A 14,553-nucleotide genomic window follows, 5' to 3' on the forward strand; every position below is an offset into this window, starting at 1 on the left:
ACCACATCCCAACACCCCTCGCCTGGCAGATGCTGAGTTAGCTTCACTATTCCAATTGCAATCCCAATTAACCTTGATAATCCAGGCAAAGGAACTGGAAAACATGGATTTACCTTTTTTTATTGCAGTGATTATCGCCCCATCCCAAACGAGAAGCCCATATTCCAGAATCAAGATCACGGAGTGCACTCATTCTTGTCTCATCAACTGTACACTCAACTCAGATGTAATTGATTTACCCAGTTCTCAATGGCAACACATGCTTTCACTCCATTAGTCTTAGGATATCTAGATCACTTAAGTTTTATTTTATAATTCAGTTTTGCATCTTTAATAACAGTTTATAAAGGTGTAAATGTTAATTTTCACTTAAGTAAATCAACATAGTAATGGAAAGAGTTAGTAAGAATTGCTGATGCTAGAAAATCTGAGATAACACGGTGTGAAGCTGGATGAGCACAGCAGGCCAAGCAGCAGAGGAGCAGGTAAGTTTGACACTTCCAGTCGAGACCCTTATTCGGAAAGAAGGATCTCGATCTGAAACGTCAAACTTTCCTGCTCAGCCTGCTGTGTTCACTCAGCTTCACACCGTGTTATTGTAGTAATGGAAAGAATTTATTTTCTGCAGTGATTCACTAAGAATAAAATGTTTTTGGTTAATAATGGTTAGCTTTTGAACGAATAAAGTCAAGCCATGGAAAGTTCAGATGATTGTTGATCCGGCATACTGAAATGTCTTTGGACACATGCAGCTTATTCAGGAAACAGGACTGAGAATTTTGTCTTCATTGAAAGCATCTGGAAACCAGGTTTCATTCAGAACTCAAGGTAATTCAGTATCAGCAGTGACAGGCTTCAAGCTTTTTCTCCTCCTGTTCCTCCCATTAATTGAAAAACCAAACAAATCTCCAAGCAAAATATTCCTCCAAAACCCAAACAGTGAATCCAAGTAAATAGCAGAAGCCCTGTGATTTCACATGTCTCTCTTCTTTTCCCCTCTTGTGTTTAAGAACAAAAACAGAGTGCTACAGAAATAGCAGCATTTGTGGGTACAAAACATTAACATTGAGTGCAGTGACCCTGTCAGAACTGAAAATGGCTGGGAAGGGTTTTTTAAATTATGCTATACTGCTGTGATGGAGGGAGGGAGCTGTGGAACGGGACGAGTCTAATAGATGGAGACAATGCCTAGCGCACAAGACAAAGTGCAAGAGTAAATCATTTTAAGTGGCAGACAACAGGGTAGTAGTCATTTTTACAGACAGAACAGGTGTGATCCACAAAGTGGTCACCCAGTCTGTTTCATTGCTCCAACGTAGAGGTCGCCTCACTGCTTTGAAATGGATGACAACTAAACGGTGAGGAGTAAAGCTGCCAGGAGAAGTGCATGTAACAGTATCCATAACAGCTAAATATAATAAATTACAATTATGAGACAGTTTTCTTATTCAATACGAACAGTTTGAATTGCATTAGAATGGTGTGGAAATGACCAACGGTTAAGGTTAGGAGCCTAATCTGAACCAGAAATAAGATCCAAGAGAGGAGAAAAATTGAAACCTAGATCTCCCAAAGCAGGCAAGCCTGCCAAGTTATTGTTAATGTTTTACCACACTTTCACACTACTCACAAGACTAATAAATCCAGATTTGCACCATTTAGCCTATAAACAGTACATAACATTTAGATTGTGCCAGTTGGTGGTGCCCAAGTTACCTTGAGTAATAAAGTTTTTACTACTGAATTATTACTATTAAATGGGCTAGCATCGTCTCAATTTAGTTTCAAACAGTGTTCGAAATCCTTATTGTACAGAAGAAAAATGTTACAGACAGCATCTTCTCCCTTCAAAACCGATCACAACCAGCTCTGAAGTTATGACTAGAGAAATTGGTGCCACAATGGAAGTGGAGGTACAACTGTACTCTTAACAATCCTCATTAGTGCTATTCATCAGCTATTGTGGAGCAATCGACCAGTTAAAAAGCTCCCTCCAGTTCAACACCATGAACAAAGAACGTCATCAATTTATCTGTATTGTTACTGTGTTGCAGGAGTTTTACCCATTCCTGGGTTGCTTCCATCACAAGGACTGACAAAAACTTCACAGCACCCATACTAATATCCCAGTTACAACACTGAAGATTTATTAAATTTTAAAAAGTGCATTTCAATAGGAAGCAACTTTATCACCTAAATGTATCAAAACTAGCATCAATTCTCAGAATAACTGCCTTGTTAAAGATTATTTATTGTAGCAATATAATCCTGTTTCCTAAAAACAATATAATTCACAAATTGTTTCATACACTAACTTGCACAAATAACCATGGAAGCCTTGTGAGAAACCAAAAAGAGATAAAAGAAGTTGATCTACTTTTGGTGGTGCTGGCCAATGCACAATACTTTTCTGCTCTCCAAGTTGTAGTATTTACAATATTACAACATCTGCCTGAACTAGAACAGGCCCCAGAAGCCTCCATTTACAGCTCAACTCTGAAAATGTGACATTCTCTCAATACTGCAGTGATCGATTACCTAAACTCACAACCAAAAACCCTAGTCGGGCATGAAACCGGTATTTAACTAGGCAGATACCTCTACTTAGTTATACCCAATCATACAATGCAAAATACGTGCTTACTTACAACAGGTTTAAAGTTATAGCAACTATGCCTGTTGAAAACAAACTGCTGTATATTTTATTATTGTAAAAGCCAATAAGAGGGAAAAAAAGTCGCAAGGCAAAGTTGTCATCTAAACACAACAGCATAATGCCTAAACATGGTGCCAAAGAATCATAAGCAACTATGCATTGAGAACCCTGCTGATGGATTCACTATTATTATGGAGTAAATGAGACAGCAACTTCTAAAAGAATGCACAGAGTTAAGATGGAAATCCTGGAATTGCTAAGTTACTTTTCCACAGGTTGTGATCTAATAGTACCTCAAAGATGGACTTGGTACTGAAATTAAATAGAAGAGCACAAAGTTTTGTACTTACCCATTAGTTAAATACTAAATATGCAGAGAAAGATAGGCCTGTGTTGCGATGTTGGGTACAGTACTTATGGATTGGAAGGCAGGAAGTTAAATTTTGTTTTATAAAATGCTAAGAGGAAAGTATTGCATGGTCCCTTTAAAAGATATGCTTTTCTTAATTCTTAGGAATTTAAAATGGATGTCTGTGAGCAGCAGCTTGAAAGTTTGCAGGTATACAGACGGCACCTGAGCTGAAACATTTGTAAGAGAAGGTTGTACAGTTAGTGGGCCAAGCAGCAGTTTTTACCAAGAGAAGTTTTTCAATTTAGCCAATTAATTTGAACTAGGCACTTAGATACTAAAAACCTATTAAATTTAAATCTGTTGGTTTTGACAATAATAGGACCAATCCCATTGTAAGAAATATTGATATGACATCAAGGGTATAAAAAGGGGGCAGCTGGACAAAGCCCCAGAGCTAACTGCCATCCACCAGCACTTACAGCCCTCAACTCTCATGGGATAATTACTGGTGCTCTCAGCCTTGTTTGTGTCTTGGAGAAAGCACTAAATACCAACAGTACCAACAGCACAATTAGTTACTAGAAGAAGTTGAAAGAATTGATGGAGAAAGCACAGAACATTCTGGAAGACATGTAACCTGGCTGTAATGAGACACTAAACTTTCAAAAATATAACTAGACTTCTTTTATTGGAACAGCATACCATCAGAATCTTGCTTTATTTGGGAATAGTTAGTAGTTAGAAGGGGTTTATCAATTTGTTAATAGTTTAGTTAATTTGTTTATCAAACTCAAACAGTGACCAAATTGTTACTTGTTGATTTCAGAGTGAGTGTCAGGGGTTTATTTTGTTTAACTGCTAGTAGTTGCTGAAAGGCAGGTTATTCCACTTTTCACAATCCTTCTACAGAGTATCAGGCAAGGTGCTCCAGTTTTAGTTTCTTTTCTCCAGGGAAGGGGAAGGGGGAAGAATCCAACCTCTATTCCTAGAAGCATGGCATTCCAACCAGAACTCCATCAACAAACACATTGATTTGGAGCCAATCTACCATCCCCTGAGAAAAAGGACAGGAAGTGACATCACCAACCCAAGGAAACCTAACCAGATAAATAGAAAGCGGGACATAACACCAGTGCTTCGGAGGCTCACTGATGTTACCTAGAATGGTGACGAAACTTCTGAAAACTAATCTTCCAGCTCAGCGAGCAAACTCACATCCAGAACCTCAACCTGAGCTACAAATCTTCTCAAAACTCGCTAATCCAACCTCTGTTTTATAACACCCCAGTACTGAAGTGCAAGTCATTTTTGTTTTAAATAGCTTAATAATTGCCAAAGGGTCTTGGACTGCAGTAGTGGCTTTTAGGTAGATGGAATGGATTCAAGTCCTATTTTGGGATTTGATGCCAGAGGGATGTCTCAGAATATGGCCAAATGGACTCTAAAAATTGAATTGCCAAGCAACCCCTGACCCTAAACTGTATTCTTGTAAAACCAAATTTTTAATTATTTTAGAATTGATTTACAGTTTAAGGTTATACTTATTTTTTAAATACAAATCACTAATGATTCAGACAAGATCGTCAGCAAAAAAACAAACAGGAAATTCAGAATGAACACCTAGCCTACACTGTGTTGAGAATGTGGAATAGGATGATACATGCAAATCAGAGGCTAACAAGCATGAGGGGGACAGTAATAGATAAGAGTTAAAAGGGTGAAGTGAAAGTGAAAGATTGAGTGAAGCACAAATCTAGCAAGGATCACTTGCTGAACCCCTCAACCATGTTTGTTACTTCTGGACTCTACCATCCATTTTGTGTTAATTGGTCTCAGTGTCAGAGGTACAGCATGGAAACAGACCTTTCAGACCAACCCATCCATACAAACCTGATATCAAATTAATTTGATAACCGCTTTGCAGAACACCTCCGCTCAGTTCGCAACAAACAACTGCACCTCCCAGTCGCAAACCATTTCCACTCCCCCTCCCATTCTTTAGATGACATGTCCATCACGGGCCTCCTGCAGTGCCACAATGATGCCACCCGAAGGTTGCAGGAACAGCAACTCATATTCCGCCTGGGAACCCTGCAGCCCAATGGTATCAATGTTGACTTCACCAGTTTCAAAATCTCCCCTTCCACCACCGCATCCCTAAACCAGCCCAGTTCGTCCCCTCCCCCCACTGCACCACACAACCAGCCCAGCTCTTCCCCTCCACCCACTGCATCCCAAAACCAGTCCAACCTGTCTCTGCCTCCCTAACCTGTTCTTCCTCTCACCCATCCCTTCCTCCCACCCCAAGCCGCACCCCCATCTACCTACTAACCTCATCCCACCTCCTTGACCTGTCCGTCTTCCCTGGACTGACCTATCCCCTCCCTACCTCCTCACCAATACTCTCTCCACCTATCTTCTTTTCTCTCCATCTTCGGTCCGCCTCCCCCTCTCTCCCTATTTATTCCAGAACCCTCACCCCATCCCCCTCTCTGATGAAGGGTCTAGGCCCGAAAATGTCAGCTTTTGTGCTCCTGAGATACTGCTTGGCCTGCTGTGTTCATCCAGCCTCACATTTTATTATTTTGGATTCTCCAGCACCTGCAGTTCCCATTATCTGATATCAAATTAATTAAGTCCCATTTGCCAGCGTGTGGCCCAAATCCCTCTAAACTCTTCCTATTCACATGCCCAACCAGATTCCTTTTAAATGTCCTAACTGTACCACTCTCCACCACTTCCTCTCAGCTCATTCCATACACACATTTTCTGTGAAAATACTGTCCGAGGTCCCTTTTAAATTGGTCCTCTCCCACCTTAAGCATATGCCCTCTAGTTTTAGACACACCCACTCTTGGGGAAAAAAGACCTTGTCTATGTCCCTCAATTTTATAAACTTCTACAAGGGCACACCTCAGCCTCTAATGCTCAAGGGAAAATAGCCCCAGCCTATTCAGCCTCTCCCCAATAGCTCAAACCCCGGAAACATTATGGTGAATCTTTTCTGAATCCTTTCAACTTTAACAACATCCTTCCCACAGCAGGTGACCAGAATTGAATGCAGTATTCCAAAGGTAGGCTAACCAACATCGTCCACAGCATAAACATGACTCCCTGCTCTTATACTCAATGTATTGGCCAATACAGGCAAGCAAACCAAGCACCATCATCATTACCCTATCTGTGACTTCACTTTCGAGGAACTAGAACCTGCACTTCCAGGTCTTTGTTCACCACCACTCCCCAGGACCTACTATTAAAAAAGGTATATATGTGCTGCCCTGATTTTCCCTATCAAAATGGAGTACCTCTCATTTATCAGCATTAAACACCATCTGCCACTCATCAGCCCATCCGATCAAGGTCCCATTATACTCTGAGGTAACCTCCTTCACAGTGCACTACGCCACCAACTTTGCTGTCAAACTGCAAACTTACCAACCACAGCTCCTACATTCACATCATTTATATAAACGATAAAAAGCAGTGGACTCAGCACCAATCCTTGTGGCACACCACTTGTTACAGATCTCCAGTCTGAAAGCAACCCTCTACCACCACCCTCTTGTCTCCAGCCTTTGAGCCAATTTTGTATCCAAATAGCTTGTTCTCCCTGCATTCCACGTGATCTCATGTAAACCAATCTTGTCAAACGTCTTGCTGAAGTCCATACAGACAATGTCGACTTGTGCCTTCAATCCTCATCACTTCCAAAAAAAAAACTCAAGTTCGTGAGACAGGATTTTCCACACACAAAGCCACATTGATCATCTCTCATTAGTCCTTGTCTTTCCAAACGTATGTAAATCCTGTCCCTCACAATCCCCTCCAACAACTTGCCAGCCACTAATATCAGGATCATTAGTTCTTAGTTCCAGGGCATTTCCTTACTACTTTTCTTAAATAATGGCACCATGTTAGCCAACCTCCAGTCTTCCAGCATTTCACCTATGGCTATTGATGATACAAATATTTCAGCAAAAAGCCCAATCACTTCCCTGGCTTCCCATAAAGCTCTAGGGTACACCTGATCTGGTCCTGAGGATTTATCCACTTGTGTGTTTTAAGGCATCCAGCACTTCTTCCACATATGGACACTAGCATATTGCTATTTATTCCCCACGTTCTCTACCTTCTCCACAGTAAACAATGATGCAAAATATTCATTTGGTATCTGACCCATCTCGTGGTTCCACACATTGGCAGTCGTGCAGATCTTTAAAAGGAGACCTACAATCTCCCTGGTTACTTTTTTCTCCTTCCTGTGTAAGGAGAATCCCTTTGGATACTCCTTAATGTTATTTGCCAATGTCCTTTCATGTCCCCTTTTTGCCCTCCTGATTTCCCCTCTTAAGTATGCATCTACTGGCCTTATACTCAGCTAGGGATCCACTGGATCTCTTGACTATACCTGACAGATGTTTTCTTCTATTGCTTGACCAGAACCTCTTTCTGTAGTCATCCAGCATTCCCTACACCTACCAGCCCTGCCCTTCACCCTAATAGGAACATACTGTCTCTGGACTCTCCCACTTTGTTTTGATGGCTTCCCACTTGCCAGCCACCCCTTTATCTGCAAATATCTGCTCTCAAATCAACTTTTGAAAGTTCCTGCCTAATACCATCAAAATTTGCCTTCCTCCAATTTACAACTTTAGATTAGATTCCCCACAGTGTGGAAACAGGCCCTTCGGCCCAACAAGTCCACACTGCCCCATCCCCATATAACCCACAAACCCCTGAACACTACGGGCAATTTAGCATGGCCGATCCACCTAACATGCATGTCTTTGGACTATGGGAGGAAACCCACGCAGACATAGGGAGAACGTGCAAACTCCACACAGACAGTCACCCGAGGCTAGAATCGAACCCGGGTCCCTGGCGCTGAGGCCGCAGTGCTAGCCACTGAGCCACCCAATTTAATTTTTAGGTCAGCTCTATCCTCTTCGAAAGTTATTTTAAAACTAATAGAATTATGATCACTGGCCCCAAAATGTGCCCTACCTCATTTCCCAACAGAAAATTAAGTTTTGCTCTTCCTTTAACCTTGCATTGGTTGAGCTTATCTGAAAGTCTGTTGCCCATACCCTAATTTGCACCCAATCCCATTCACCTATTCCCTCAATTAACAAGGTCCAGTCTGCAAACCAACAGTTTAGGAATTTTCAGACAAAATAGGAATTGCTGTAAAAGGTCAGCAGATCTGGGAGCATCTGTGGTGAGAATCAAAGTTAATGTTCCAGGTCAAGTGGTCTTTCCTCAAAGCTGGTGGTAGCTAGGAATATGTCAGTCTATATGCAGAAGATAGGGTGGGGAGAGAGGGTAAGGAGTGAACGATAGGTGAAGATAGAGCCCAAATAGGCAAAAGAGCAGTTGGGCAGACAAAGATCCGGCTAGGAGGGTGAATAGCTGTTACTGGAGATTGTTAGTGGCTAACCATGGGTGGCACATAATAGTAGACTGTGATAATAAGGCCTGGTTGTGGGAGTGGGGCTAAGGGCATGGGAGAGCTCAGGCCCTAAGATTATTGAAGACTGAGGGGCCCCCGGCAGAAAATGGCACTGTTCTCCCAGTTTGTGTCAAACTTCGCTGGAGCACTGCGACAAGCCCAAGACAGGGACATTGGCCAAGGAACACGGTGGTGCTTAGGTGGCAGGCAACTGGAAGCTCAAGATCTTCTGTGAAGAGAACACAAAATGGTCACCCAGTCTACTGTTTCCCCAAAGCAAAGGAGACCATATTGTGAGCAGTGAGTACAGCAGACAAGTGTGTGAAGTGCAGGCAAAGGAATGCTTTACCTGGAAGGTGTGCTTGGGCCCTTGGAAGCTGAAAAAGGAGGAAGTAAACGTACAGGTGTTATACCTACTGCTGTTAAGGCAGAATGGTCCCTGCAGAAGGCTGACAAATGGGGAGAGGAATATGTTTCTGGCATCTCACAGGTGGTGGTAGGGCTTGAGTCGGAACCGGCTGAGGCCCCTATCAACAACAGTTCTGAGGGATGAGCCTTCTGAAGAAGGGTTCACATCCAAAACGTCAGCTTTCCTGCTCCTCTGATACTGCCTGGCCTGCTGTGTTCATCCAGCTCTACACCTTGTTATCTCTAGTACTGAGGGATACTTGGTTGAGGAAGAAGGTGGATATTTCAGAGGATCCTTTATCAAACCTGGCATCATCAGAACGTATGCAATGGAAACTGAGGAATTAGGAAAACAAATTAGTGTCTTTACAGGGAGCAGGGTGAGGATATATACTCCAACTAACTGTGGATTTTGGCCAGTCTATCTCTAGAAATGGAAAGAGAAATGTTGAGGAAAGGAAGAGTTAGAGGTGAACCAGGCAAGAGAAGGGTGGAAGCTGGAAGTGAAAAAAAAAAAAAAAATCGATAAACTTTCCTAATTCCAGATGAGAGGAGGTGGTAACACCAACAATATCATCAATATACCAATCAAAGCTGTGGGTGGGGGGCCGGAATAAGACTGGAACAAGGAATGTTTCATGCATCCTACGAAGAAGCAGGCATAACTGGGGCCCATACACATACCCATAGCCACCCCTCTGAACTGAAGAAAATGAGCAGAGTTAAAAGTTATTCAGAGTGAGGACGAGCTCAGCCAGGCAGAGGCAGCTGGTAGTGGACAGAAACAGTTCAGGCCTTTGTTCCACGAATAAGCGAGAACCCCGAGACCATCTTGGTGGAGGATGGATGTGTAAAGGGATTGCACTTCCATGGTAAAGAGGCAGTGGCTGAAGCTCACAAACTAGAAGTTCTGAAACTGGTGTAAAGCATCAGTTGCATTTCATTCGCAAAAAACCTTGGCCTCCAGTTAACAAGGTGTACAGCCTGGTGAACACAGCAAGCCAAGCAGCAGAGGAGCAGGAAAGCTGACGTTTCGCCTGGGCCCTGCTTCTTCACCCTCCCCCACCCCCGAAGGGTCCAGACCCAAAATGTCAGCTTTCCTGCTCCTCTGATGCTGCTTGGCCTGCAGTGTTCATCCAGCTCTACACCTTGTTATCTCAGATTCTCCAGCATCTGCAGTTCCTACTATCTCTGAACCTCTAGTCGCCTGCCACTTCAACATACTGTGTTCCCTGGCCAACTGTAGTGCTCCAGCAAAGTTCAGTACTAGCTGAAAAAAAAGCACCTCATTTTCTGCCTGGGACCTTGCAGCCTTCTGGACTCTATCACATGCAACAACTTTAGGACCTGAATTCTCCCATGTCCTCAGCTCTACCCCCAGACCTCATTATCACAGTCTGTTATAGCAGACTACCCATTGTTAACCACTAACCCCCCCATTAACAACTATTTACCGTCCTAGCCAGATAATTTTCCACTCCTTTGTCTGCCCAACTGCTCCTCCTCTTTGGGCTCTATTCCCACTTACTGTTTACTCCTTACCCCATCCACTTCCACCCTATCTTCTGCATATAGACCAACACTTTTCAAGCTATCAATTCTGAGGAAGGGTCACTCAACCCTAGATGTTAACTCGGATTCTCTGCAGAAGCTGCCAGACTTGCTGAGCTTTTCCAGCAATTTCTATTTCACAGAATCTGCAGTTTTTTTTAAATTTAGATATTTATCCTGGTTTATAAATCTTTTCACAACTTCATCCCTTGGCAACTATAACCACTTCCCAACTCTCAGTCCTCTGACTTCAGCCAATTTCAGCCAAGTTAGTATCCCAATTCACCACTCTCAGTTATGCCCTTCAGCTGCCTAGGTCCCAGGCTCTTGAATGTGACACTAAATCTTGAATTCACTTTCCTCTTTTATGATGTCCCTTAAACCCACCTTTTTATAAAAATCAAATCTTGTTCGATAACAGTCCTACAAGTTTGAGCACATTCAAGATTCTACATAAATGCAAACAATTGTAAAATTGTAAGTGTGCATGCTTTTGCTTCCAAAACACTTCTGAAATATTATAAATCATTACTACACAAACTATTCGGCCATGCCATTCTACACAAGGGAGAAGAATGGCAAAAATCAGGCAGAATTTCATAATACTGGCATGAATCTTGTAATTCCCTTATCAGCAGCTTGTAGTATGAACAATGGTGAATAATTAACTTAACTCAAGCTATTATTTGTTTGTATCTTCAAATTTAAAGATGGCTAAAGTAAAATGGATCGTGCAACACCATTTCATTCTCATTGAAATTCATCCACATCATTCAATACTAGGAATATGTCTACAATTTATTAAAAATTTAGTTTCAAAAGAGCTGACTGAGTTTCTTTTGGATTGGTAAACTGAATAGTCACAGCATTTAGAAATACTTAAGTGTAAGAAAAACACCAGTGTTTAGATATTAAAAATAAAAACAGAAAATGCTGGCAATTCCGTGGAGTGACAACACTAACGCTTCAGGATACTGACACCTGCAAGATCCTTAGCAAGTTGTTTTAGTGCATCTTGCACACACTGCACCTGTCTTCCAACCAAGGGAGTGAATTAAGGTGGTGAATGGGGTACCAATCAAGCAGGCTGTGTCCTGGATGCCTCAATTATTATTCAAGCTACTCTTATCCAGTCAAGTCAGCAGTGTTCCATTGTGCAAAAGACCTGTAGGTTGTTGACAGTGAACTGTTTTTGGGGCATCAGGAACTCAGCAAGTTGCCACAGATCCCATTCTTTTGGCCTGTTCTCTGAGCCACAGTGACAAATGGCTCCTCTAGGTAAGTTTCTGGTAAATTAAAACCTCTAGGATGTTGATGGTGGGTCATTCACAATGGTAATACCATTGAATAGATCAAGGGTACACAATTACAATTGCCGTTTCCTGTTGCGTATGGAACCACAGTGCTTTTGCAATTTATTAGTGTCGAAGTGTCAGAAACATGGCAGACAAATGCACACACAGCAAATTCACGAGGTCTCAAACAAGGTGACAACGACCAGCTGATCTGTTTTCGTAATAAACTAAGGAGTAAATATTGGACAGGTCATAGAGTTTGCGCCTGCTCCTCTTCAAAGCCACTCAAGATTGCTTAGGCGGAACTGAAGGATCAGGGACATACAACACCTCAGTCAACGACACTCCAACTACTGCAACTGTTACCGAAATTTTGAACGCAAGACCACCTGACCTAGAGACCAGGCTAACAAAAACTCTCAGTGAGCCACAACAGGTTTCTTAAAACAACCTGAAAAACCAGAGAAATTGAAATTGACCACTGACACCATTTATCGATTAATACTGACTTCAAGGATCTCCCTATGACTTTTCAGTGACCCGTTCTCTCTTTTCCCCCACCCAAGATGACCAAGCAGCAGTCAAATACCTCCCTCCCGGAGTTTGTTTTTCCTGATATGTCAGTGCCGGGGCAGTTCCTTGTTTGGTACCGGCTGGGCTCCACGCAGACACTTGACAACAGGCCCGATGTTTAATTAAAACGAGTGGAAGGCAGCTGAGATTGAGCAGCCAGCAGCTCCAGAGCCGCACGGTGGACACGGGTAACGGGATGACAGCGATAGACTCACCCGCACAGTTCCGGGTAAACGAAAACATCGTCCGCCTGCGCATCGTTCCATACGCAACAGGAAACGGCAAGGAGCAGCCATCTCACTGCTCGGAGAAACCCGAATGGCGCCATTCGGGCCAACATCTTCACTCGTTAATGGAGAGAGGAAAGACAGGCTCCTGCTGGGTAATACTAACAAGGCCTCCTTCGGCAACGGATACCCTTGCACCGCCCCCTCGTCACATGACTCCGCGAGACAGGATGAGCCCCGCCTCCTAGTCACACGACACTGCATGACTGTTGTTTCCCTGTCCTGGTAACATGACGCTTGGGAGCCGGACTTGGCTGCTGGGTATTGTTACGATGGAGTCAGGCAGGTGATAGGTGGTGTTGACGGCTCGGCTAAGCCGTTGAAACTCATGAGCCCGCTTTTCGTTACGTATTGCTAGTGCCTTATGTTTACTGAGGTTTTGAGAATAGTAATTATGTTATATTCGAATAGGTATGGAGCACCACATAGAGTTGATCACATGACATGGGCCGTTGTGGCAGTACAAAAGGCTTTCTCCCTAACCTCGCTGCTTCTAAGTGAACTCCACCATTACAAAAGTCCTATTGTTTATCAGATCAGCCTTGTGATCCTTCTTGGGATTTAAATTGTGACTGAGCTGCAAGTTACCCAGGTTACAAAGCCTAGCAGTGAATGTCTTGATGCAGTAATGGTGTCCCGACATCTGGGCCAGATATTGAAATCCTACATTGCCCCCAAACATATCTGAACAGGTTAATTAAAATGGCTGCAAGCCCTGACTTGTTGAAATATATAGGTGTGTGCTATTTATGAAAGTTGCAACCACTACTGTCATTTGAGTTAGAGGTTGAAGAAAGGGTTTAAGGTTTGACAGATATAGGTTTGAGTGGGTTCTAGGTTATGTATCTGCACGAGATTTTTATTTTAAGATTATTCATTGTGGATGCTTTTGAACACTAGGAGTTAATCATCTAAAAACAATTGTCTACAGATCAATTAATCTCCATTTAGATAATTCTAGCTGAATAAACAAAAGTCAGCTCAAATTTGGTAAAGCCAAAAGCGAAATGTTAAGATGAAGAGAATTTGCACTAAAAACAATGTGTAAGATAGGCATGGAAGTACCTATGGAGAGATTTTATTAAAAACGAATTTGACTAATGTGATAAAAACCAAAAGAACGGTGGATGCTGTAAATCGGGAACAAAAACAAAGTTGCTGGAAAAGCTCAGCAGGTCTGGCAGCATCTGTGAAGGAGAAAACAGAGATAATGTTTCGGGTCCAGTGACCCTTCCTCAGTACTAACATGACTAGCATGATTTGTGCTCTTTAAGGTAGCATAAGTACCTGAGCTTAACAGAGTTGATGTGTATTTGGACTTATGAAAAGGTATTTAGGGAGCACCATTATAATAGACTTCTAAGTAAAATGAAGCTTGTAATGGACAGCGACGGTGTAAATGAGAATTGCCTAAGAGACAATAAAAGTGACCATTCATTGAGCTCACAAATAGGGATACCTAGATAATAAACCAAGAGCTACGAATGCTGGAAATCTGAAACAAAATCAGAAATTGCTGAAGAAATTCAGCAGCCCTGGCAGCATCTGTGGAGAGAAAGCAGAGTCAGTATTCCTGGTCCAGTGACTCATCATCAGAACTCTGAAGGATCTGGATTCAAATGTTTAGTGATAGGTTTACCGAAATCTGCTTCACACTCTCCCAATTCTAGAAAGGAGGTTGGAAGTAATGCCTCCTGGGTCTTATGGCCTGGACATCTCCCAAGAAAGCCCCACATGATCATAGATCACAGAATCCCTACAGCGTGGAAGCAGGCCGTTCAATCCAACAAGTCTACGCTGACCCTCCGAGCATCCCACCCAGACCCATTCCCCATTACCCATGTAATCTACACACCCCTGAACACTATAGACAATTTAGCAAAGCCAATCCACCTAGCCTGCACATCTTTGGATCAAGGGAGGAAATCGGAGCACCTGGAGGAAAGTCATGCAGACAAGGGGAGAACGTGCAAACTCCA

The 14,553-nt window shown here is 42.7% G+C and overlaps 1 protein-coding gene across 1 annotated transcript in view; it reads right to left on the bottom strand.

Moving 5' to 3' along the window:
• Positions 1 to 12,738, bottom strand: part of igf2r (insulin-like growth factor 2 receptor) — a 183,867-nt gene extending 171,129 nt beyond the window's left edge. Inside the window, exon 1 of the mRNA XM_048535711.2 lies at positions 12,503 to 12,738. Within this exon, the coding sequence (XP_048391668.2) occupies positions 12,503 to 12,627 (125 nt within the window). The 5' untranslated portion in view covers positions 12,628 to 12,738. The remainder of the gene's footprint in view (positions 1 to 12,502) is intronic.
• Between the last annotated feature and the right edge of the window lie 1,815 nt (positions 12,739 to 14,553).

The sequence above is a fragment of the Stegostoma tigrinum genome, chromosome 9, assembly GCF_030684315.1.
Source record: "Stegostoma tigrinum isolate sSteTig4 chromosome 9, sSteTig4.hap1, whole genome shotgun sequence".
In the NCBI taxonomy this organism is placed as follows: domain Eukaryota; kingdom Metazoa; phylum Chordata; class Chondrichthyes; order Orectolobiformes; family Stegostomatidae; genus Stegostoma; species Stegostoma tigrinum.